The 27,049-nt window shown below is 36.8% G+C and overlaps 1 protein-coding gene across 1 annotated transcript in view; it reads right to left on the bottom strand.

Annotated features, from left to right (window-relative positions):
- The window catches only part of SGPP1 (sphingosine-1-phosphate phosphatase 1), a 33,763-nt gene extending 7,113 nt beyond the window's left edge, over nucleotides 1–26,650 (bottom strand). Inside the window, exons 1-2 of the mRNA XM_012777674.2 lie at nucleotides 25,808–26,650; nucleotides 4,542–4,631 (exon numbers count right to left, since the gene is read on the bottom strand). Of these exons, the coding sequence (XP_012633128.2) occupies nucleotides 4,542–4,631; nucleotides 25,808–26,491 (774 nt within the window). The 5' untranslated portion in view covers nucleotides 26,492–26,650. The remainder of the gene's footprint in view (nucleotides 1–4,541; nucleotides 4,632–25,807) is intronic.
- Nucleotides 26,651–27,049: the final 399 nt, after the last annotated feature.

Raw genomic sequence — 27,049 nt, 5'->3', positions numbered from 1 at the left:
GCGTGGTAGCTTACACCTGTAATTCTAGCTACTCAGAAGGCTGAGGCAGGAGAATCGCTTAAGCGCAGGAGTTTGAGGGTGCCATGAACTAAGCTGTCACCACAGCACTCTAGCCCAGGTGACAGCACAAGACTCCATTTCAAAAAAAAAGAGAATTCCTTAAAATAACTGCTCTTAGATCAATTATATTTTTAGAAGTATATTTTGGTATGACATAAAAATCCAGTATTTGTTGTTCTCTACTTTTTTTGTATACCTCTATGAATATTAAACTTAGATTGCAATAAAACTATAAAAATCTGCTTTCTCTTCTGTTTGAGTTATTTATTAATTATATTTATTGCTCCAGATAATAAGGGCATATTGAACTTCCATCCAGTAGGACCATAGGACCAGAAGGAAGGAACAATCAAATTTAGGACACTGGGAGCTCTCTGAACTTTTAGTGATTCAAGGTGCTTCCCAACGGGGGAAAAAAGACAAAAAACAAATTTAGTACATAAACATGATGGGTACAATTGTGATATCAATAAAATGAATAACATTAAAATGTATAACAAAATGTTTTTAAGCATTAGAGCACAAAGTTTGCAATAAACAATTAATGTGGGCAGGCGCAGTGGCTCACGCCTGTAATTCTAGCACTCTGGAAGGCGGAAGCGGGAGGATTGCTTGAGCTCAGGAGTTCGAGACCAACCTGAGCAAGAGCAAGACCCCATCTCTACTAAACATAGAAAGAAATTACTGGACAGCTAAAAATATATAGAAAAAATTAGCTGGGCATGGTGGTGCAGGGGGCTGAGGTAGGAGGATTGCTTGAGCCCACGAGTTTGAGGTTGCTGTGAGCTAGGCTGATGCCATGGCACTCTAGCCTGGGCAACAAAGTGAGACTCTGTCTCAAAAAAAAAAAAAAAGAACAATGCCAAAGGTAACATGAAGAGCTCAAAATAGCACATTTCTAAAAGGACAACACAAATAATTTTATATGTTTCTGATTATATATAATTTTATGCCCTAAAAGTTAATAATTACACATTTGAGTGGAATATTCAGGGTTATCAAATTTATGGTAGAAGATATCAAATACCATAAATTCAATGAAGATTTATTTATATTAGATCTGGAATTTTCTCTTTTTCATTTATCCTGATCAGAAAACAGACCTAGAGCCTACTGATTTGCTTAGACTAGAATTGACATCTCCTGTCTCCTAGTGGGTTTTGTTTTTATTTTAACTATATTTCAGGTGTCCTGGTTTAAATTTCAATATGCCACTGATGCCAATAAGGTTTCTAACAACAAAATGTACTGTTGTAATGCATTGCCTTTAATTATAAAAGCATTATTAGGATGCTTTTTGAACTTTCTATTATCTTTAATTAAAAAACAAATTTAACACATGCTTACTATAGAAAACTAAAAAATACAGATAAACAATAACAAGCAATAACCACTGTTAAAATTCTTTTTTTTTGAGACAGAGTCTCACTTTGTTGCCCAGGCTAGAGTGAGTGCTGTGGCGTCAGCCTAGCTCACAGCAACCTCAATCTCCTGGGCTCAAGCGATCCTCCTGCCTCAGCCTCCCGAGTAGCTGGGACCACAGGCATGCGCCACCATGTCCGGCTAATTTTTTCTATATATTTTTAGTTGGCCAATTAATTTCTTTCTATTTATAGTAGAGACGGGGTCTCGCTCTTGCTCAGGCTGGTTTCGAACTCCTGACCTCGAGCAATCTGCCCGCCTCGGCCTCCCAGAGTGCTAGGATTACAGGCGTGAGCCACCATGCCCGGCCTCACTGTTAAAATTCTTAGTGTTCACTGTTACAGACTTTTCTCTATAACATGTTTGTTGGTTTGGTTGATTTGATTTTTATTTCTTGTTATAAAAATGGGTTTGAGAGGTATATACTTTAAGAGAGTGCTCCCTATGCTTAAAATACCTTTCTAAAAATACTTTCCACACATACATATAAATATCTATTTATATATATATATATATATAAACATTTAATATAATTTGGGCAAATGCAATTACTACATATTCATAATTTTACTAATATAGAAACAAAATTGTAATTTGACAAGTATTCAATTTAGTAATTTAAAAATGGCTTGTATATTCTTTTAAGAAATTAAATTTTGAGAGCTGGGATTGATAATAAATGAAGAAAATAGGTAATATTTTTTACTTTTCTGGGGATAAAAAAAACAATTTAGGAAAGTAGACAGAAGTTAAAAATAAGCTAAGCTGTTGTCTTTTGTATTGAAACAATAACAATAAAGCATTTGGCAAATACCGAATGAAGGATTTATTATAAATTATTTACAACACATTATTAGAGCTGTCTTCTTAATGTTAATGAAGATATCATGTTAGACAATATGGTCTCTAAGAAACTTTAAGCAATTTGTGGGGCACGCTCTGCCTAATTTCTTAATAACCAATGAAGATACTAATTACGTTTTAGAAAATAGTTCAAAATATAGCTAGTTACTGAAACATTAAAATATAGAAAAAAGTACAAATTGTGGGAGTATATTAGACCAATACTGTTTAAAAATGGGTTCACTGTGGGTATAAATTCAAATATCAATTAGCATAAGACAACTAAGAAACTATGGCCAGGTGCAGTGTCTCATACCTGTAATCCTAGCCCTCTGGGAGGCCAAGGCATGAGGATTGCATGAGCCCAGGAGTTTGAGGCTACAATGAGCTACAATGATGCCACTGCACTCTACCCAGGGCAACAGAGTGAGCCTCTGTCTCAAAAAAAAAGAAGTAATTCAACTAACTATTACTGATCAAAAATATATAGCATGGAATTATAATTTATAATACTTGCAAGTTATTCCTGATTTTACTTTTAAAAGAAAAATAAAAATTTATAATACTGCACATAATTAAATTCAGTGCCTAGTCAATAAAAATAATAAGACATTCTATGTGACAAGATAGTCTTTGAATTAATAACTAGGGTTATAGGATTCGTGGTTTGAAAAATAATACATCAATATTGTTTTCATTTCAGCTGATTCAAGAACAGATGTTATCCAGTATATAAGGAAATGAACTAAAGTCAACCTGGATAGATATTTGACCAACCCACTAAACATTTCATTTTTTTTTAAAGAATAATATCTTTGAGATTATATATTCAACATAAAAAGATAAGATTCTTGTTCCTCTCTATATGATAATAATGAATCTAGGGATAAAATTATATAATATATTTTCCTCCAAGAAATACCAGGGATTGATTTTTTATCACTCACAGATGCATAACCATTTGGTAGTTTTTAGAAGTGGTACTGCTAACTTTTAGGGGTGGAAGAGAGTAACTTTAACAAGCCACAGAGGAGAGATAAGATTTTCTTATGACAAATATTAGATTTCACATAAAAATGACACTTATTCTGTTTATAGATTAGTCAGAATTGTATGTAAATTCACAATTTGTATTAAACATAAATAATTATAAAAAGTCAAACAAAAAGAATTTGTTTATTAAAATAGTGTTTGGGACTTCTGGAAATTTTAGGATTCCATGAATTAGTTCATATTTTTTTATCTTTTTTCCTGATCCTTTATCTACCTGCTAATACACAATATGTTCACAGATGCTTTCAGAGACACCACCTTACATGCTGAAGATAAAATACACAGTTACTGTTCTCACGGAACTTACAGTCTAGTGAGGGTGAGAGATAAGGAAAAAAGCAATCACAATTTAGGGTAAGTGGGAGAAGGGCCTCACCAGTCTTGAGAAAGTAAAGATGGGGAAGAGGCTAAGAACATTTATAGTGAGTCTTGAAGAATGAACAGGATGGTTAAGGCAAAGAAAGCAAAAGTTATAGCACTCCTGAAGTTTATGGATGTAAGAAACACCCTTTGCATTTGGGGACACATTAGTAATTCAGTATGGCATCATAATTGTATTTTGGAAAGTCTACTAAACAGGAGACTGAATACTGAATAGGGCAGTGTCAAACTGGAAGTAGGGCTACTAATTAAGAAGCTATTGTAGTAATCTGGCCAAGAAAGGAAGAAAAGTAGAGTTTAATATGTAAATACAAATAGCACCAAGATAGTTTAACTTCATTTAGTGTCTGGTCACTAGGTCTTCAATGATACTTAAGAGCTCTCTTTGATTTCCATACTCACATTGTTGGTTTTGACTTAATGACAGGAAAGGAATAGAAGAGACTGCAAAGGAAAATAAAGCTGAGAGGGAAATGAGGAAGAAATGTTATCCTGAGTATATAATGTAGACTGCTATTGTGATTGCTGGAAATTGTTTCTATGAAAACATGATTACTACAGTAATACTTCATAAAGCAGCTAACAAAGGTAGAAGATTGACAATAACTATATTTTCTCATTTAGGTTTCATGTAAGCTTGCAAATAATTAAAAATTATATATAAAATTGCCTTTCAATGTCATAAAAAATAAAGCATTAAGAACACAATAGTTTACAGTTCAGTTTTATATATAAAAAATAAAAAAATAAAAAATAAAAAAAGAACACAATATTTTCCTTACCAGAATGGAGTGCATTCCCATGTAAATTCTACTTAGGCAAACTAGAGAACACCAGCAGGCAATAAGAATCAGTCCATATAAAAGAGGATACTAAAGTGGGGGAGAAAAGTAAAATTAGTTAAACAAATAAGTTAGATATAAACAAGCAAATAAAAACCAAATCACTATACTATAAACTCCCTGAAAATAAGAACTATGTAATTTGATTACCCACTATATTCCCAGCATCTAACCCTGAGCATAGCACATGGCAGACATTTGAGAAATACTTCTGCACGAATGAACAAATGAATGAAATCTCATGTGTCTACATTCTTTATTGTGGGAACTGGCTCACTTCTGCATCTATAATAAAGACTCAATTGCTAGCATTCTCCAGAAGGAGGACAGGTAGGAGTCATACTTTTAATATGGCATCCAAAACGAAAAAGCCTCAGGAAATGTACCTGAATTTGGTCCATATAAATGTCCTAACTTCCCTGGGGAGAACTGGGGGTTATCTCCCTCTCACTTCCTTCAGTGTTGACACTCCCCCTCCTTGTATTCCATACTCAACACCTTGTACTAAGTTCTCCACTTCTGGCCCATCCACCAAAATTTCAAATGGTAACCAGTTTACTGAGAAAAATGTTCATGAAATACTCGGAAAAGAAACCGTAAAAAGGGAAAAGGTATAAACGAAGTGCAGACAACTCTTGGTATCAATGGCATTAGAAGAGTTGGCTTTGACTGTCTTGAGATTACAGGGAAGCGAGCAGGAAAGGATAGACGGGCATAGTGGCAAGTTTGTAAAGGAGGATGAAGGGAGGGCACACTGAGGACAGTTTGTGCCTGATGACTTCAAATTTCTCAATGAAATTGAAGCCAAAGTGGTTGGAGAAATGGGGTTCAAAAGGGAGTAAGGGAGTTAAGTATGGTTGTAAAAAGAGTGGTAAAGATTTAGTACATAGCTTTTGTTTTTTGTTTTTTAAAGAGACACGACTGTCACTACTCTATGTTGCCCAGGCTGGGATGCAGTGGCTATTCACAGGTGTGATCAGAGCTCTCTGCAACCTTCAACTCCTGGGCTCAAGCCATCCTCCTGCCTCAGCTTCCTGAGTTGCTGGGACTACAGACAGAGTCTGTTTTGATTTGACTTCTCTACTATAGCTAACATGGCCCTCCAGTTTCTTCTTGAAACTCTAAATACCCTTGATAGTCACAGCTTCACACTCTTCTCTCCTCGTTCTCCTTTCGTCATTTTTTTTCCTGGTGTTTCTCACACAAGAGTATAACTTCCTCTTCATGTTCCTTAAACATCAGTATAAAGAAGGATTCTGTCCTTAGTAGTTATTGACAGTCTTACCCTTTCTGATTTTTAAATTACTACCTAGGTATGCTGAAGACCTACCCATTTCCCTGGTTTAAGGGTCATATATCCAACTCCTGCACATATCCACCTAGAGGTTCCTATGGAGCTAAACTCACTATACCTCAAATCAAGCCCATCATCCTATCACCCGAACTTGTTCCTCCTCTCACATTCTCTATTTAATTTGGAAACATCGTAGACCACATAATCTAAATAAGAAGCATGGTTTATCCTTCATTCCTTCCTTATCCTTGCATTCAACCAATAACCAAGGTTCACTAATATTATCTGGTAAACAGTCTCCATCTGTCATCTTTTCTCCATCCCCACTTATACCGCTCTTGCTCACATCCTCACAGTTTCTTTTCTAGGCTCTACCTATTTCTCCAGCCATGTTTCCACATGCATGAGGCAGATAGCCGTGGCACGTAACCATATATGAGGTAAGTGCTATGACAGGAGTATACTAAAAATTCAGAGGCAGCCTAGGGGATAAGCATTGAACTTCACTTAGAGATGTTAACAAAGCTTCCTAGATAACATAAGATTTAAGTTATCCTGAAAGATGAGCAGGATTTCATCAGAGAAAGGAAGGAGTGAGGACAGAGTAAAACAGATGGAGAGTATTACAAAGAGCAGGAATAGCATGAACAAAGGCTTGTAAGAAATTGTAAGTATTAAATTTTCTGGGAGAATAAGCACTTTTGTTCTTTCTGGGGTAGGTACTACATAGCAAGCACAAAAACATGCAAATTATATGACATAATATACACAAATATATTACTATAATAAAATCTGATGAAGAAAATAAAAAGGATGGTGTTGAAAAACAGTAATGCCCATTAATATTTCTTGTGCTCCTCCTACATTTTCAGATTTGCTTGCAGTAAGACTGGGATCATGTGACTGTTTTAGCCAATAAGCTGGGGGGAAAGGTGATTCATACCACTTTCAATCATTTTTTGAACTCTCGTTTTCCTATAGATGTGATCCTGGGAAATAACATGTTGAGATGCATCACAAGATGGGCACAATTCCATCAGCATGGGTCCGTGAGGTTCTAAGTCGTCAGAGCTGTTTACTATCTCATAACGGATAACGGATATATAACATAAATGAGATATAAGCTTTGGTTGTGTTAATTCACTAAGATTTGGGGGTTAAGTTATTACCACAGCATAACCAAGCCTATATTAATTAAAACAGAAACAGAAGTAGGATCGTAAGTTTCAAAGTGTAAGTGGGCAGGTCACACTATTAAATAGAACATGGTCAAAGGAGGCTTCACTGAGAAGCTGAGAATTAAGGCAAGACTGGGTGTTGGTGAGAGTATCAGCCAGGCCTTGTAACTGAGGGAAGAACACACATCAGGCAGGGGAGTCAGCTAGAGCAAACAAAGTTTCTAATGATGAAGTATGCCTGGCAAGGAGGCTAGTGTGGCTAGAGCAAAGAGAGCAAGTAGAAGAGGTCAGGAAGGTAATGGGAAGCTCTCAGGCCCACTGGAAGAAATCTGACTTCTACTGTGAATTAAATGGGGAGCCATTGCAGGGTTTGGAGTACAGCAGTGTCATGATAGCTGCTAGGATAAGATTAAATTGTAAGGGAGCAAGGGTGAAAACAGGTAGACCAGTTAGGAGGCTGTTGGTATAATCTAGATGAGAGATAACAGTGGCTTCTATCTCTACCACAAGCACTCAGTCTGGGCAACATATTGAGACCCTGTCTCTAAAAATAAATAAATTAATTAAAATTATATAAATAAGTTTTTTTATTAATTTTTAAAAGCTATTAAAAGCAAAAAAGAGAGCCAACGGGGGGAGGGAATCCTCCCATGCCTCCCTCTTTCTCTTTTTATTTAGACCCCGTAAGGAAGTAAAAATGTACAGAATTACTGATGGGAGTTCTTCATACACAATAGATTGAAGAAAAAATCGTTTACAGAGTCTCAGAAGAAAACAGATTTGTGTGGAATTATCCTTTGCCAAGAAATGACAGAATTCACTACAAATAGATTAAATATATATAAACCACTCCTTTTCAGTCATCTTGGTTTGTCCTCCTTTTCTTCATGACTTCTTGGTGTGCCCCAGGGCCTAGTTCTAAGGATATTTCATTTCCCAATCTATACTAAGGGTTTTATATATAATCCGTATGTTCATGAATAAATTTCTTTCTCTAGCCTGGACCACTTTCCTGAATCCCGGATTTGAATATCCACTGCCCACTTGATATTTCCACTTCACTGTTTAATAGGCATCTCATATGTAACATGATCAAACTTGAACTCCTGATTTCTCTTCCATATCCCCATCCCACAAAAGTATTGCCACAGTTTGGAAATGCCACCTTAATATGTACTATCAGTATGCAAATGATATGGGTATCATTAAGTTGGACTAAGTTATCTTCCTTGAATGGATTATCGAAAGCATTCACCCAATGCAAAGAACCATGATAGCTCTTTGTACATACATTTTTTTAATTAAAAAAAATCTGCTACAAAAGACAGGGGACAGTATGTATTGATAACCAAAAAAGATATAACAATTATAAACATATATGAACAAAGCACAGCCCCAAAATAAATGAAGGAAACATTGGCAGAATTAAAGAGAGAAATGGTTCTACAGGCCAGTACCATCAGCATTGAAAACCTGCTCTTTCACACAGCGCTTTTCCCCTATAACACTTAGAACATATTTTTAAAATTCTTCCCCAGCTTTCTGATCTTGCCTCATCTGCAAGTTTAACATTTTTCAGTTTATATCATCTTTTCCAACCAGCATTACGCGAGAAGGGCTCAACATTTTCCTAACTATGGGAAACACGACTGTAAATTTCCTTGGCTTTCAGCCTCACAACACCCCTATGCTTTTTAAAAGAATATCAGTTCTCATATCATGAATCCACAAACTTAGCCACTTTTCCATCTTTTCCATGGCTTCATCATATACTACAGATGTTATGTTAGTACTTTCTGGTAGCCTTACATACAGATTGGTGAATTTCCACTTCCTTTTTCTGACTGTACTGGATCATTGATTCATTAACATTGAACTCATGGCCAACAGCACTATCATTCATGCCTGAATGAATCTTATCTAACACAAGTATTTTCTCTGAGGAATATCATAGCCAACTTGTAATTAGGAACACTAGATAGTGCATCAGCACTAAGCTTGAGGGACATTTTAAACAGTGAAATCACCAAGAAAAAGCACAAAAATGCAAAAACCATGGATACTAAACAAACTGTGAAAAGGATTCTTGTTTATAGTATGATAGTTGAAACAAGAAGGCAGACTATTGCCCTGTTCATCCTTAGCTGGGAATGTGCATGCCAGGGAGCTCAAATTTTTCATCACTCTGCATTGTCCATGAATGACTACAAAGTGCAGCAAGTATGAATTTTGAGGTCACAAATAAATTTTAGCAGGTAGGTGAATTCACAAATATGAAATCCATGAATAATGAGGATTGACTATATGTAGAAATTTACTCTTAAATAACCAATGGATCAAAGAAAAAAAATCACAAGGAAAATTAGAACATACTGTTATAATTGTTCTATTTTATTATTAGTTATTGTTAACTTCTTACTATACCTAATTTATAAATTATACTTTATCATAGATATTTATGTATAGGAAAAAACATAGTATATATAGAGTTCACCAATATCCACAGTTACAGGCATCCACTGGGGGGTCTTAGAATGGATTCCCTGCCAATAATGGGGAGACTCTGTATCTCTACATACAGATGACATCATCCTAAAAATAGAAAATCCCAAAGAATCTACACACACACACACACACACACACAGACTACTAGACTTAATAAATGAATTCAAAGTTGCAGGGTATAAAATCAGCATGTAAAAATTAGTTGTGTTTCTGTATACCAGCAAAAAACAATCTGAAAAGGAAATTAAGAAAATTCCATTTTCAATAGCATCCAAAAGAATAAAATGCCTAGGAATAAATTTAACCAAGGAAATGAAAGGCTTGCACCTTGAAAACTAAAAGGCATTACTGAAAGAAATTGAAGACCTAATTAATGGAAAGACATCCATTTCATAAATTAGAAGACTTAATATTGTTAAAATGATATTAATACTACCAAAACAATCTACAGATTCACTGTAATCCACATCAAAGTTCTAACTGCATTTTTATAGACATGGAAAAACTAATCCTCAAATTCATGGAATTGCAAGAGGCCTTAAACAGCCAAAACAACATTGAAAAAGAAGAACAATGTTGGAGGACTCACTTCCTGATTTCAAAATTTACTACGTTAATCAAAACAATGTGGTACTAGTATAAGGACAGACATGCCGGCCAATGGAACAAAATTAGAAGTCCAAAAATAAAGTCATATATTTATGGCTAACTGGTTTTCAACAAGGATGCCAAGATCATTCAATGGGGAAAGAATAGTCTCTTTAACAAATAGTGCTAGGACATCTGAATATCTATATGCAAAAGAATGAAGCTGGACTCCTACCTTACAGTACATTCAAAAATAAAGTCAAACTGGGTCAACAACCTAAATAAAAGAGTTAAAACCATCAAACTTTTAGATCATATATTTAATAAGGGTCTAGGGCCAGACATGGTGGCTCATACCTATAAACCAACACTTTTGGAGGTCCAGGTAGGAGGACCACATGAGGCCAGGAGTTCATGACCAGCCTAGGCAACACAGTAAGACACTCTCACTACAAAAAGTAGAAAAATTAGCCAGGTACAGTGGCTTGCGCCTGTAGTCCCAGCAACTTGGAGGCTGAGGCAGGAGGATCAGCTGAGCCCAGGAGTTTGAGGTTGCAGTGAGCTATGACGACCAATGCACTCTAGCCCAGGCAACAAAGCAAGATTTTGTCTCAAAAAATAAACAAATAATAAACAATAAGGGTCTAGTATGCAGAATTTGTAAAGAACTCTCACAATTCAAAAACAAATATTGGAATTTTGAATTACAATTCAAAAACAAACAATTGAAAAACGGGCAAAAGATTTGAATAGACATTTTTCCAAAGAAGATATACAAATGGCCAAACAGGCACATGAAAATATGCTAACACCTCATTCATTGGGAAACTGCAAATCAAAACCACTTCATACCCACCAGGATGACAATAATAATTAACAAAAAGAAAGACTCCTCATTAGTATAGTGCCAAATTAAAAAAAAGAAACAAGCAAACTATTTTTAAATAATAGTTTAAAAAATATTAAAAAGAGAGAAATAAAATAATAAAAAGAGAAAAAAAGAAAAAAGACAAGGAAAATAACAAGTATTGGTAAGGACGTGGAGCAATTAGAACCCTTGCACATTGCTGTTTGGATGTAAAATGATACAGCTGCTTTATAAAGCAGTTTAGTGGTTCCTCAAAAAGGTAAATGTAGAATTATTATATGACTCACATTTCCCCTAACTATATACCCCCCAAAGATAAAAACTGGTACCAAATATATGTACACACATGTTCATATCAGTTCTATTTGTAATAACCAAAAAGTGGACATAGCCCGTATGTTCATCAACAAATGAATGAATAAACAAATTATGGTACATACAGACAACAGGAGAGTATTCAATGTAAAAGGAGTGAAGTACCGATACAAGCTACAATGTATCTACGATGTGAATGAACCTCAAAAGCATTATAGTAAGTGAATGAAGCCATATATAAAAGGTCACACGTTATATGATTCCATTTATATGAAATATCCAGAACAGGTAAATCCATAAAGCCACACAATGGTACTCAGGGGTCAGGGAGAGGGAGAAATGGGAGCAACTGCTTAATGGGTATGGGGTATCCTTCGTGGTTGTACAACACTGTGACTATACTAACTAGAGCTGAATTGTTCACTTTAAAATGATTAATTTTAGGTTATGTAAATTTTATCTTAACAAAAAGGAAAAAGAAAATAAATAAATATATCTAGAATGTAACCACTTCTCACCATTTCTATCATCATAAACTGCTCTCAGCCACAAAAATTTCCTCCTGCTTGTATTATTGCTATAACCTATTTTCTCTCCCTGCTTCCAACCTTGCTCCTCTATGATCTATATCACTCCACAGTTAGAGATCATTTTAAAAAGTAAATCAGGCTGGGTGTGATGGCTCACACCTGTAATCCCAGCACCTTGGGAGGCCAAGGCATGAAGATCTTCCTGTCTTAACTCCTCACCTCCCTCAAGAGTGCCATGGCATCAGCCTAGCTCACAGCAACCTCAAACTCCTGGCCTTAAGCAATCCTTCTGCCTCAGCCTCCCGAATAGCTGGGACTACAGGCATGTGCCACCATGCCCGGCTAATTTTTTCTATTTTTGGTAGAAATGGAGTCTCGCTCTTGCTCAGGCTGGTCTTGAACTCCTGAGCTCAAAAGATCCATATGCCTCAGCCTCACTAGAGTGCTAGGAATACAGGCGTGAGGCACTGTGCCCAGCCTGAGTCTGAGCTCTTAACTACTGTAGTATGCTGCCTTTCGTGTATAAAGTATTCAAAGTATGTTGTCTGTTTAATTTCTTTTATCCTTAGGATCAAGCAAAGTATCACTCAAATATTTTTTAAGTTTTTCTTAGAATGAAGGCTAGTTCAAATTTCATTGAATTAGAGGTACAAGAGATCTTACAGATATTAATTTCATCCCCCTTTACAGATAAACAGACCCAGGGATGCTAAATAACATTTAGTATTATTAATATATTCTGACCTAGTCTAATGCCTTTTCCAATTTACCATGCTTCTTACTTTACACTTTTATCACTACACCAATAGGTAATAATTTTAAGTTTGGTAGGGATTCTTAGTTTTTATTTTCTTTTTCTTAGAGAATGTTGAGTTTTATCTGCTGCATTTATGTATTTCCTCTAATAATAATGTTTTTACTAAAATCTTTAGATCTTGTCAAAAGACTTAAAAGTAAAAATTACAATTCCTTCACATTTTTAAATATATAAATTATTTTCAAATATATAAAAATTTACCAAACCCCAAACAGATCACGTGATGTCCTAGATGCTTTTAATTTCACACCATTATCTATTCTTTTAGGAAGAGGTTAAAAAAAAATTCATACCTCTACCTAGTCTCTTCATTGTACCTCCTTGATTACAGGAAAACTATCTAAACTATTCCTTCAGTTATTCTAGAAAATGGTTTTATTCTTCCTGATATGTTTTCCTTATCAATATACAAAATATTGTATATTGTGGCATTTTCCATTCACATTCACTGAAGTTAGTAAAATAGGTCAATAAAATGACTTGCAATTAAAACAATTACTAAAACTGTCTTTAATAGAATTTAACATTTTCACAGTAACTTAAATATGGGACAAAGGCAGGCATAGAAAAAAACTATTTTGAATTCTAGGAATGAATAGTACATATATAAACAACAGGTGACAACAATGACACATTGCTAGCAGAATGAAAATTGAAATAACCTTTCTGGAAAGCATTTTGTCAATATATAAAAGAACTCTAAATGTTCATATACATTGACCCAGAAATTCTAGAATTCTATATTAAGTACACAGAAATGTGGGTAAAGATTCATATTTTTACATTTAAAAAAATGTATATCATGCAATAATTAATAATCAATATTTATTGATTATATGGAGTAGTTAAACAATACAGGTTTTTGAAGCTGATTAGACTTGGCTATTACCATTTACTACATGCATTTATTGGAACTCTAAAAATGTAAATAACAAAAACCAACTTAAATTATTTTAAGAAAAAGGAGCCGTATTAAAAAGATACATTATATTTCACAGAATCCTCAGGTGGAATGAGGCTAAGTTTAGAGAAGAAACTGGAACTATAAACTAGGTGGTCACAAAATCACCTCTTCTTTTTAGATTTCCACTTCATTTTTCTTTTTCTGCAGACAAGCTTCTCTGCTTTTTAGTCCACATGGCAGATGAAGCCTTCTAAATTTACTTCTTCAATGAGGAAACCAGTCCAGACTCTGTACCTATTCTCAATTCCTAAGGGACAAGATCATATAGAGAAGATATGGCTGTCCTATAGGTAAGGGAGCTGTTAGATGGTTATAAACTAGGAAGACTCCCCAAAATGTATCTATTTCTTCAGTTATGGGACCATCGGCTAGTCATATAATCTCTTTACATCTCAGTTTCCTCATCTATAAATGGAGATAATAAGATCTACAATAATCATAATCCTACAGTATAAAAACTATTTTGTAGGAATATAAAAATATTTCACTCATTAAGAATGTTTTCTTTGTGGGGGGAGGGGGGAAAGGGCATTTATTGAAACCTTAAAATCTGTACCCCCATAATATGCCAAAATAAAAAAAATAATAAAAAAATAAAAATAAATAAAACAGGTAGGCTCTGTTAAAAAAAAAAAAAAAAAAAAAAAAAAAAAAAAAAAAAGAATGTTTTCTGGCCAGGCACGGTGGCTCACGCCTGTAATCCTAGCACTCTGGGAGGCCAAGGCGGGTGGATTGCTCGAGATCAGGAGTTCAAAACCAGCCTGAGCAAGAGCAAGACCCCGTCTCTACTGTAAATAGAAATAAATTAATTGGCCAACTGATATATATAGAAAAAATTAGCCGGGCATGGTGGCGCATGCCTGTAGTCCCAGCTATTCGCGAGGCTGAGGCAGGAGGATCACTTGAGCCCAGGAGTTTGAGGTTGCTGTGAGCTAGGCTGACACCATGGCACTCACTCTAGCCTGGACAACAAAGCGAGACTCTGTCTCCAAAAAATAAATAAATAAAAATAAATAAAAATGATTCATACTTCATGGGTCATATAAAAACAGGCAGCAGGCTCTTGTTTGCACACACCTGATCTAGGTTTTCATCATCTCTCCCCTGGACTGGTACAATAACTTCCTATCTCCAGTGTTGCTTCCCCCTCGTCTGTCTTCCATACCATAGACAGAAGAATCTTCCTAAAATACCAATCTATTCTCTTTGAGGAAACAACCACATTTGTTCTACTCACACTGGTATGTGTAGAGCCTACCATATTGCCTTATACTTACAATAAATGAAAAAATTATAATTGTTGAATTAAATGCCATTTTCTTGATTAAAGCTTTTTATTCAATGAGAAGAAAAAAGATTGTAACAGAAGAAATATATATGTCATTCTCAGCTGACATGATTTTCTCTATAGAGAACATATGCAAATCTATTAATACATATATACAGATTAAGAGAGTTCAATAAGGTTATTGTTTATAAGATCAATGTACAAATTTTAACTGCATTTCTATATTCCAGTCACAAAATGTTAGACCATTTGAATTTTAACAAGATATCATCTACAAAAGTAACAAAAATGTAAACTAACTAGAAATAAATCTAACAAAATATATATTTGACCTATATGGAGAAAACTATAAAACTTCATTGAAAGACATTTAAGAAAACCTAAAAAGTAGATTTACCATATTCATAGATAAAAAGATTCAATATTGTAAGGCTATCAATTCTCTCCAAATAAAATTTTAAGTTCATTGCAATTTCAATGAAGTCCAGACAATGTTTTTCAGTGGAAATTAAAGACCTGCTTCTAACATGTATATTGAAAGCAAAGATGCAAAATTAGCCAAAACAATCTTGAATATGGTAAGGAACTTGAATAAATAGATATCAAGACTTACTCTAAAGCAATTAAAGGAATAAAGACAATGATATTGATAAAGAGCTACACAAACACACCACTGAAATTGAACACAGAACCCAGAATCAGACACATATATATATAAACATACATATAGATAAACAAGAATAGCAAGAATTCTGAAAAAATATATCACACATATCAATTCTAAATAAAAATATGGCTATAGACTCAAATACATTCTTATACTTAATATGATAAAAGTGATAGTTCAAGTCAGTAGGGAAAAATGGATTATTCAATAAATGGTGCCATTGGGAAATATTAGGTTGGATTCCTTCCCCAAAGCAAAAAGTGGTTAAAAGATTTAAGCATAAAAAATGAAACCATAAAAGTACTGAGAAGCCACACTAGAGGCCATCCTAAATATCATGCAAAACCCAGAAACTATGAAAAAAAAATACTGATACATAAAAAGAAATCATTTCTGCTTGGCAGAAAACATCATAAAGTCAAAACACAATTAACAATTTAGAAAAAAACAAGCCAGGAGCAGTCGCACACACTTGTAGTCCCAATTACTTGGGAGGCTGAGACAAAAGGATTGCCTGAGGCCAGGAGTTCAAGGCTATGTGTGCTATGACTGTGCCTGTTAATAGCCACTGCACTCAGCATGGGCACACAGCAAGAAACTGTCTCTTAAAAAAAAAAGGAAAAAACAAACCCAGTAAGTATCCCAAGAAAAATAAAAACATATGTCCAGGTAAAAACTTGTGCACAAATATTCATAGCAGCATTATTCAAAATAACCAAAAAGTAAACCTAAATGTCAACAACTGATGAAAGGATAAATAAAATGTGGTCTATCTGTCCAATGGAATATTATTCAGCAATAAAAAAGAATGAAGTACTGGATACATTCTAAGAATGAACCTTAACAATATTATGATAAGTAAAAAAAGTCAGTTACAACAGACTACATATTGCATGCTGCCATTTATATAAAATGTACAGAATACACAAATCTATAGAGACATAAAGTGCATTAGTGGTTGCCTAAGGACTGGGGGAAAATGGAAAGTGACTATTATGAGTGCAGGTTTCTTTAGGAGATGATGAAAATGTTCTAAAATCGATTGTGGTGATGATTGCACAATATACTAAAGAGCACTGAATTGTATTTTTTAAATGGGTGAATTGTATGGTATGTGAATTATATCTCAAAAAGCTGTTATATATTAAAAAACAATAAGGAGAGGTGAGATTTCTGCTTCTGCCCATAAAGGATTGTTTGAAGAACAGCCTTTCTATTGTAAACAACCAGAAAACTAGAAAAATTATGTGAAACAACTGTTTTCAGATATTGGACAATAAGCAGCACAGAACTGTGATTCACGAGAAAAGGGAAACAAATGAAATGAGTCCTATGACTGCACTAGCTTGCTGCTAGAGGCAGTTTCCAGACTGTAGCACAGAAGGGACCAAAACAGAGCCCAGCAGTCTCAATGAGTTATGAGGAGAGAAAGTGATGTTCTCAGTGGCCAAAGAGATTATAATTTGCAGGACAGAATGCTGGAGAGAGGAATCTGCACAGAAAATGAGCCCTAGAAATGTGTAAAAGAAACTTGGCAAATTATTGGCCAAGTACTAATCTGTACATGCATGGGAGGAAAGACTGGGGGAAATGGGACAGGCACGGTGGCTCATGCCTATAATCCTAGCACTCTGGGAGGCTGAGGTGGGCAGATTGCTCCAGGTCAGGAGTTTGAGACCAGCCTGAGCAAGAGCGAGACCCTGTCTCTACTATAAATAGAAATAAATTAATTGGCCAACTAATATATAGAAAAAATTAGCCGGGCACGGTGGCACATGCCTGTAGTCCCAGCTACTCGGGAGGCTGAGGCAGGAGGATCATTTGAGCCCAGGAGTTTGAGGTTGCTGTGAGCTAGGCTGACACCACAGCACTCACTATAGCCTGGGCAACAAAGTGAGACTCTGTCTTAAAAGAAAAAAAAAAAAAAGACTGGGGGAAAAACTACTGGAAAGTAGTAGGTCAAACCATTCCCAAACCTCATGTAAGTTTGGAATTGCTTTCCCACCAGGCAGACTGAAGAGGGAATTGGGCAGAGCAATTAGAAGGTTATCACCTAACTAGTGAGGCTAAATTAGCTCTAGACTATAGTTATTCTGGGCCCATTTTAACAAGACTAAAAGGATTAAACTGACGAGTAATTTAACTGCACAACAGAAAAAAGCTTAATACTATTTAAAGGAATACAACAAAATCCAAAAGTCTATAAAAATTACCAAGCAAAAAAGCAGGAAAAGATCATCCATAACCAGGAAAAATATTAGAAATATACAAAGATGACAGAAATGATGGAATTAATAGATAAGAACCTTAAAACAGCTATTAAAAATCTTATAAACTTACTCAAGGATGTAAAGGAATATAAGAACATAATAAGCTGATAAATGGAAGATTTTTTTAATAAGACCCAAATGGAACTTCTGGATATAAACTATATAGTACCTGAAATTATATTCCATCCAACTTGATGAAATTATCAGAAAATTAGACATTGCAGAAGAATAGATGAGTGAATTTGAAGCCACAGCAATAGAAACTATCTAAAAGGAAGGACTGAAAGCAAAAACACTGAAAAAAAAACCAAAAAAACAGAACAGAGCATCAGTAACCTATACATGAACAGTCTAACACACATGAAATTGGAATTCCAGATGAAAAGGATAGAGGTGGGAAGGGGGAGAAGAAAAAAAATTCTAAAAAGAATGCTGAACATTTTCCAAATATGATGAAAACTACAAACCCAGTGATCCAAGATCAATGAGCCCTAAGCAGAACAAATACAAAGAAAAGCACATCAAGGCACACCATTTTCAAATTGCTCAAAACTAGGGACAAAGAGAAAATCTTAAAAGCAGCCAGAAGAAAAAAAAGACATTAAGTACAGATGACCACAAATAAGAATTTCAGCAGATGTTTTTTCAAAACTATGTAAGCCTGGGGGCAATGGAGAAACACAGCATTTAACTTGCTGAAAAGACCAGGCATGGTGAAAAGGCCAGGCATGGTGACTCATGCCTGCAATCCTAGAACTTTGGGAGGCTGAAGCAGGAGGATAACTTGAGGACAGGAGTTTGAGACCAGCCTACACAACATAGTGAGACCCTGTCTCTACAAAAAAATTTTTTAAAAATTAGCCAGGCATGGTGGCACAAGCCTGTAGTTCTAGCTACTCAGGAAGCTGAGGTAGGGGGGATTACTTGAACTCAGGAGTTGGGGGTTACAGTGAGCTATGATCACACAACTGCACTCATTCCAGCCTGGGTAACAGAGTGAGACTCTGTCTTAAAAAAAAAAAAAAAAAAAAAAAAAAAAAGTACTGAAAGAAAAAAAAACTATCAACATATTAACAAAATTCTATGTAACATGAAAATATTTTCCCAAAATTAAGTCAAAATATTTTTCAAATAAAAAAGCTAGGAAGATGTCATTGCCAACAGATCTACACTAGAAAAAGTGTGTGAAAAGAGGCTCTTCAGACAAAAGAAAAATTATACCAGTTCCGAAACTACAGCATTAGCACATTCTATGTCATATATTGGAACATTACACAAAAATAACAATGTATTATGAGTTTTATAACACATGTAGATGTAAATGCATGACAACAATAATACAAAGATGGGGAGAGGGAAAAATGGAAATATACTGTTGCAAGGTTCTTATAGTAAACTTGAAGTTATACTTGAAGGGGTAATATTATTTGAAGGTGGAGCAACCATTAAAAAACAAACAAAAAAAGACATAGTTTTAAAAAATCAGTAAGTAAAATATCAACAATCTAATTGAAAAAAAATAGAGGAAATCTTTGAATCGACAGTTTCATAGAAAAGGAAAGTTAAACAGTCGATAAACCTATATAAAGCTCTTCAACTTTATTGATAAAAGAAATGCAAATTAAATACAATGTTAAAATTATTTTGTGCAGAGATCAATAAATTTGATAATATATTACAATAATGAAAGTGCAGGAAACAGGTAGTCTCATATATTGCTGGTAGGGATGTAAATCGGTACAATCTTTATGAAAGACAATTTTTCATTATCTGTTAAAATTCAAATGCATATACTCTTTGACACAGTAATGTGTTCAAAATGCATATAAGCAGTCACTGTGTCATTATACTAGCAAATGACCAGAATCTAAAGATACTGAAATAGTCAATTTATTAGCTATATTATTAATATAACATGCAAATGTGAAAAAATTAGATAGCTCTCTATATATAATAATACAGAATGTATTAATATGGAGAGGCAATATAATCCAGGAGCACAGTATCATTTTGCGTTTGAATCCAGGCTCTGTCACATATATACTTGGGCAAGTTACTCAATCTTTCTCTGCCTCATTTCTTCTGCAAACTAGTGATATTACTCACAGGGGTTTATGGAGATTGAAAGAGTTAAGTTATGTAAGGCATTTTAAAAAATCATGAGAACATAATTAGTATTCATTAATTGTTAGATAAAAGAAAAGGAAAGGCCACAGTGGCTCACACCTGTAATCCTAGCACTCTGGGGGTGCCAAGGCCAGAGGATCGCTTGAGGTCAGAAGTTTGAGACCAGCCTGAGCAAGAGTGAGACCCCCATCTCTACTAAAAATAGAAAAATTAGTCAGGTGTTGCAGCGCATGTTTGTAGTTCCAGCTACTTGGGAAGCTGAGGCAGGAGTATTGCTTGAGCCCAGGAGTTTGAGGTTGCTGTGAGCTAGGCTGACACCACAGCACTTCAGCCCAAGCAACAGAGCAGGGTCTCAAAAAAAAATAATAAATAAATAAACAAAAAGAAAAAGAAAGTCTTCACGATATATTTCTAAGCAAAAAAAGATCCAGAACAGCATGCTATGTGACCACCTGTATGTCTATAAAAGTAAAGACTATCTTCAGAAAGCTAAACAAGAAAAGTATCTGCTGGGCTCGGTGGGTCACGCCTATAATCCTAGCACTCCAGGAGGCCAAGGCAGGCGGATGGCTCAAGGTCAAGAGTTTGAGACCAGCCTGAGCAAGAGCGAGACCCCATCTCTACTAAAAAGTAGAAAGAAAGTAATTGGCCAACTAAAAATATATAGAAAAAATTAGCTGGGCATGGTGGTGCATGCCTGTAGGCCCAGCTACTCAGGAGGCTGAGGCAGAAGGATTGCTTGAGCCCAGGAGTTTGAAGTTGCTGTGAGCTAAGTTGACACCACAGCTAGCTGGGGCAGAGTGAGACTCTTGTCTCAAAAAAAAAAAAAAAAAAAAAAGGAAAAGTAAAGTATGACAATGAATCCTCTGGAAAAGAGATCCTAGAAGCTGTGGGACAGAGAAAAAAGACAAATATACTCTCTTCTTCATATTTTTATGTAAATTTTGAGTTTTCTACAATGTATTCACCTATTCAAATAAACAAATACAATTAATTTTAAATAAAAAATTAGTAATAAGCACTTATAAAATCAGGAAAATGTGAATTTCAAACACAAGTGTCATGCTAAGTAAAAAAGTAGCAAACCAATTCAATTTTTAAATAAACTGTTTCTTCCCAGAATTACTAGAGTGATCAATCTCTTGGATCTTGAAGCTTCCTCTGGTCTTTGTTATTTATGACCTACTTTTGTAACTCTTACTTTTTGCCTTTCCTCCTTTTATCTTTTCATGACTTCACGGATATCTTCTATAATAAACTATTCTGATAGAACATCTTTTGTGCTTTTTTTCTCTAAAGCTCTTATGTTTACCTAATTCTTGATTCTACTGGGTGACAAATCAGCATTTGAGTTCAGTCAACATCTTAATATATGTCTAAAACGCAAATATTGTGAATATTGCATATGTAGTGTGTATATACACACACACCACATATATAATTATAAATATGCATAATATGCTATCTTCTTAAGGCATATAAAAGCTGATTTTGTATTTTAAGAACACAATCATATCTCATTCAAAAATGGTATTTATTATTTCAAACATACTTTAAAAACCACACAAAGTGTGATTTGAAATGAGTTTTCTAGGCCGGGCGCAGTGGCTCACGCCTGTAATCCTAGCTCTCTGGGAGGCTGAGGCGGGCGGATTGCTCGAGGTCAGGAGTTCGAAACCAGCCTGAGCAAGAGCGAGACCCCGTCTCTACTATAAATAGAAAGAAATTAATTGGCCAACTAATATATACAAAAAATTAGCCGGGCATGGTGGCACATGCCTGTAGTCCCAGCTACTTGGGAGGCTGAGGCAGGAGGATTGCTTGAGCCAGGAGTTTGAGGTTGCTGTGAGCTAGGCTGATGCCACGGCACTCACTCTAGCCTGGGCAACAAAGCGAGACTCTGTCTCAAAAAAAAAAAGAAATGAGTTTTCTGTATAAGCTCATGAGTCAGTCTATCTGCATTTAAATCTAGCCTCTGCCACTTACTGCCTGTGTTACTTTGCATAAATTACATAACCTCTCTGTACTTCAATTTCCTCATCTGTAAATTGTAGTTATAACAGGATCAAACATTGGGATGTTATAATAGTAAACTACATGAGGTATTAGACATTTCAAACAATCTCTGACGTGCAGTATGTGCTTAGTAAATGCTAATATTATGAAACTATTATTATTATAAAAAGTAGTGAAAGCATATGTAATAAAAGATTAGTTGGTAATAAGTGTGTCTATAAAGTATAAGACTAAATTTTTAAAAATGAAATTCATGTAAAATCTTACAATTATTAAATCAAGTGTATACTTAGAACTGATAAGTCATATTATTTAAAAATCAAAAATTTTTATTTCTGAAAAGAACATGCAAACATACTTGCAAAAGGAATGCTATACTTATTTTAGAGTTTTCTTCAAAGGATTATGTTTTTATTTTTTATTTATTTATTTATTTTTGAGACAGAGTCTCACTTTGTTGCCCGGGCTAGAGTGCAAGGGCGTCAGCTTAGCTTGCAGCAACCTCAAACTCCTGGGCTCAGCCTCCCAAATTGCTGGGACTACAGGCATGTGCCACCATGCCCGGCTAATTTTTTCTATATATATTTTTAGTTGGCCAATTAATTTCTATTTATAGTAGAGACGGGGGTCTCACTCTTGCTGAGGCTGGTTTTGATCTCCTGACCTTGAGCGATCTGCCCGCCTTGGCCTCCCAGAGTGCTAGGAGATTATAGGCGTGAGCCACCGCACCTGGCCAGGACTATGTTTTTAATATCTGATGCTCCTTATTTCCTAATTTTTTCCCACTTCAGGCTACAAAAAGTTCCAATGAATAATATGAGAGCAGTAATCATTATCTGGCCAATGGATCTCAAGTCATTTACTCCCTGGAGGAATATAATATTTTCTATCTTACATCACCATAAAATATATATTTAAAAACTCTTCAAATAACTGCTTGGAGTTATATTATTCCAATATCCTCTTTGTATTATAACATACCTTAAAAAAATTCAAAGAATGGAATCACAAAAACAGCTGAGACAACAATTTTGGAGAAACATAAAATATATTTTAAGGATCAAAAGTTAATCTTTGGTGGACAGAAAATTTAAATACACAAAAAGAGTTAATTTTCAGGGAACTTTCTCCAGTAAAATGCAATGCCCTTCACTTATCTAATGGATCATCATCTCTGGAAGTAAGCTGCAGAAATCTGCATATCAACACTTCCCCCACCCCTGTAATTTTCATATACTGTCATTTTAAAAATAAGTGAGGAATAATGAAACAGAAAGGGTTAATTTAAAAGGCTCCATGTAGGTGGTAAATGTTGAGCAAATTTCAAGGAGGGTAGGAACATTAAGTGCTAGGGAGGAATGAAGCAAGGATTCCAAGCCAAAGGGATGGTATGTGAGATAACTCAGTTTCGAGAGATGTTTGAGCAACACAGACATATACAAGTGACCATTCCTGTCTGGAGTAAGCAGCTGAGGCACAGCAGATGGACAGACAGGACTGTCAATCAAAACACCAGGCTGTGACTGCTTAATTCTTCTCCTGGTCTTTAGCATTGTTTTTCATTACCTACTCTGGAAATATAAGCCTCCAAAGTAGTGCAATACTAACTGGCAGAGAGGAGGACCGACACAACTTAAGCAAAGGAAGGTACTTTTGTTTTTAACATATAAGTATCTTTTAAAAAAAGTAAAAAGGTGAAAAAGTCATTTTGGTTATTGCACTGGATTATTACAGTCAAACATTTATAAAGATATAACTTTCATAGACTGGGAGTCTTTCTTTCAAAACAGATAACTAAAAAATAATTATGCAAATTAAGAAGTCTGTTCAATTTTAGAGTGAAAAATGTAAAATAAGAAATTTAAACCATTACAAGATTAATTCTAATGTAACTGGTCAATTTGAACATCTGTATAATGAGTCTGAAACTAGGCGATTTCTAACATCCTGTCTAGTTCAAAGTCTAAAACTGTATGATACTAGTTCCTCAAACTTTGAAATAAATATACTAAATTGTTTAAAAACTATAATGTAAGCTTATTTTGATAATTCAAATAATCCTGAAATGTTAAAATATTAATAGCTGCATCCCATTAACAAATTCAGCTACACTGTTTTCAAACTTCCTGTTAGCATGTGTCCTGAATAAATGAAGAGCAAAAATAACTATTTCTCTTAGACTGCTAATATTAATAGCATACAATATAGCTATTTACTGAGGTATTATATAAAAGGCCCTATATTGTTATAGAATCCTATGTCTTGTGAAAATAAGAGAAACATCATCAGCTAACCAGTAAATATTTTGCCAAACACAGTTCACTGACAATCTTAAAAACAGGCAGCATTGCTTCACAGTCTGAGTATCACTGTATATCTCCTTTGGTTAAATAGAAAGAAACTTCCATGATACCCTTCCCTCCTAATCCTGCCATTCTTCCTATGCACATTACATATTTTCCATGTTATTATAAGAGAGATGCACTGCACAGAAGTATCCATGGGGATAAGATTTTATCTATACTGCAATCAAATGTGGGTAAGTAAGGTTATCGTGATGAAGTTTTATATGGAATGTGTATTTCTCAATGTAAGATGATTTTGTGCAATAAAGGGGAAAAAACAGAGGAAGTCTGTTTCCTTAGATTCTCCATAATTATGTACTTTATTCCTTTTTTTTCTTGCTGCCACTGAAAACAGAATATACTTTATTCTTAAATTAAGGGACTCATCTGTAGTATTAACACATCTCTTACAGTTTAAAAGACAAATAAGCAATCTCAGAGGTCTAAGAATAAATTTTGCTTCTATATGGAAAATAATTTGGTTTTATGTTTTTCTTTTCTTTTTCTCCCTTTTTTTCTTGCAAATAGGTTACACAATCAATGCAGGAAGATAATTAGTTTTTAAACCTATGTAACATTTATGGACCATGGAGAATTCAAAATTGGAGGGCCCAATGAGGTAGGCAAAATAAAAACAATTGCCATTAAAAACCCTTCCCTGATGGTCAGGCTCACCCTGCTGTCGTATTTCCCACTTTTATAAACCCACCAGTCTGATCAAGAACACTTTCTTTAAGAATAACTTTTAAACCATGAATTTTCAGAGTTAATGCAACAATAACACTGTTGTAGCTTAACTGATACTTGCAGATCAATGATCCAGAAGATAATTAAACTTTGTGTATATCAGCAAATTAGTAACCACACCTCTTAAGACTGTGCTCCATTAACTTCCATTAAAGGGTGGAGTTCGCTGAAAATTCTTTCTTTGCTTGGAACTGGCATGTTTGTTTTGGAATTACACTAAGATTTTGTAAACACTCGTACAGTAAAGCTAATGACTTTACCTAATACCTACGTCTGAAACAGAATCCGTTTTAGGGAAGGCACCATACTTTACATTGAAACTGGGTATTGGTTACCTAACGATTCATAATAACGAAAATCAACTTCCACTGTGCATCACAAGAATTAAAAGCAATTCAAAAACTCAAAGCCCAATGACAATGTATTACTCCGTGAAAAGTGTTTCCTTTGGGTTCCTAAGAAAGGCATTGCCATTAAAATAGAACTTGATGGTTCAAGTCTCTAAGTTTCCCCCATTACTTAATTTTTTTAAACCTAGAAAGGGCCCGTTTGAGGATACTCTGAAAACCTGTGGAAAGCGGGGTTTTGGAGGGGAATGGTCAAATTAAAATAACTGTACGGGGCAAAGAGAACTCCGAGTTCTTTAACTGCACCCAGGCTAAGCAGGGCGAGCAGAGGGAATCTTACCTGCCAGCGGCCATAGGTGAGGAGGACCATAGAAATGGGGATGGCGGTGCCAGACATGGCATGGGTGGAGGGCATGCTGTACTCGGAGTTGTAGAAGACCTCCAACTTGACCACCGGCGGCGACGCGGGCCGCGGCCAGCGGATAATGTCCTTGGTGCACTGGCCCAGGTACATGACCAGCACCCAGATGACCACGAGCCTCCGGCCCACCAGGGGGTCCAGGTTCCAGATCCAGAAGGGGAAGAACGTGATGTAAAAGAGTTCGTTGCCCAGCTCCGTGCCGAAGCAGAACAGGTAGTAGAGCGGCCAGTTGTTCACGCAGGCCAGCTCGCCCTCCTCGCCCGTCAGCGAGTTGCGGCGCAGGGCGCCCGCGCGCCGCGGCGAGGCCGGGCCCAGCTCGGCGGCCAGCCCGTTCCGCACGCCGTTGGGGGCGCCGCCGCCGTCCGGCTTGGCCGCGCACTGATTGCGGTCGCTCCCGGGCGGCTGCGGGACCCCGGACGGCCCTGCCTGCCGCCCTCGCCGCCGGGGGTCTCCGGCTAAGGGCGCCTCCGCCTCCTCATCCTCCCTCGGGTCGGCAGAGCGGCTCGGCAGCGCTTCCACCCCGCACAGCCGCTGGAAACGCGCCACTTTCTGCGGCTCCTGCAGACGGCCAGCCAGCTGGGCCAGGCGCTGCCTCAGCGACATGGTAGTGGGACCCGCCAGGAGGGCAGGCCGACCCCCGGCGCAGCCTCGAACCGTCCCCGCGCGCCTGGCCAGCGGCAGCAGCAGCTGCGCCTCCCTCGAGCCGCGGGAGTCTGACGGGTGACGGCGCCACAGGCCGTAGCGGCCGCCGCGCGCCCTCGCCCCGCGCGCCCCGCCCCCGGCGCGCGCGCCCCGCCCCCGCCCGCTGCCTCCACGCGCCCGCGCGCGCGCCGCGCCCCGCCCCCGCCGCGGCTCCGAGAGGGGCCGGGCCGCGCCGGGCCAACCCCGAACGCACCCGGCGGCGCCTGGGCGCTGGGGCTCCGCGGGCGGCGGCTGCGAGGTTCCCGCTAGCACCCCCGCCAGGCGGTGCGGTGCTCGGCTAGCGGGACGCGGCGTGGCCCTCTACTCCATCCTCAGCCCCCGCTCCCCGCAGACGAGCGTTGCCGGATTCGCCCTGCGGGACACTGGCTCGGAGAGGCCGCGACCTGGCGGCCGGACATCCTACTGGCGCAGAGCCAAGTGGCGAAGGGTGGATGCCGGCGGGGTAACCACCGCGCGCCG

This window comes from Microcebus murinus, chromosome 6 (assembly GCF_040939455.1).
Source record: "Microcebus murinus isolate Inina chromosome 6, M.murinus_Inina_mat1.0, whole genome shotgun sequence".
Lineage (NCBI taxonomy): Eukaryota > Metazoa > Chordata > Mammalia > Primates > Cheirogaleidae > Microcebus > Microcebus murinus.
Note: the sequence above shows the minus strand (reverse complement) of the source record. Positions and strands in the feature narration are given on the sequence as shown.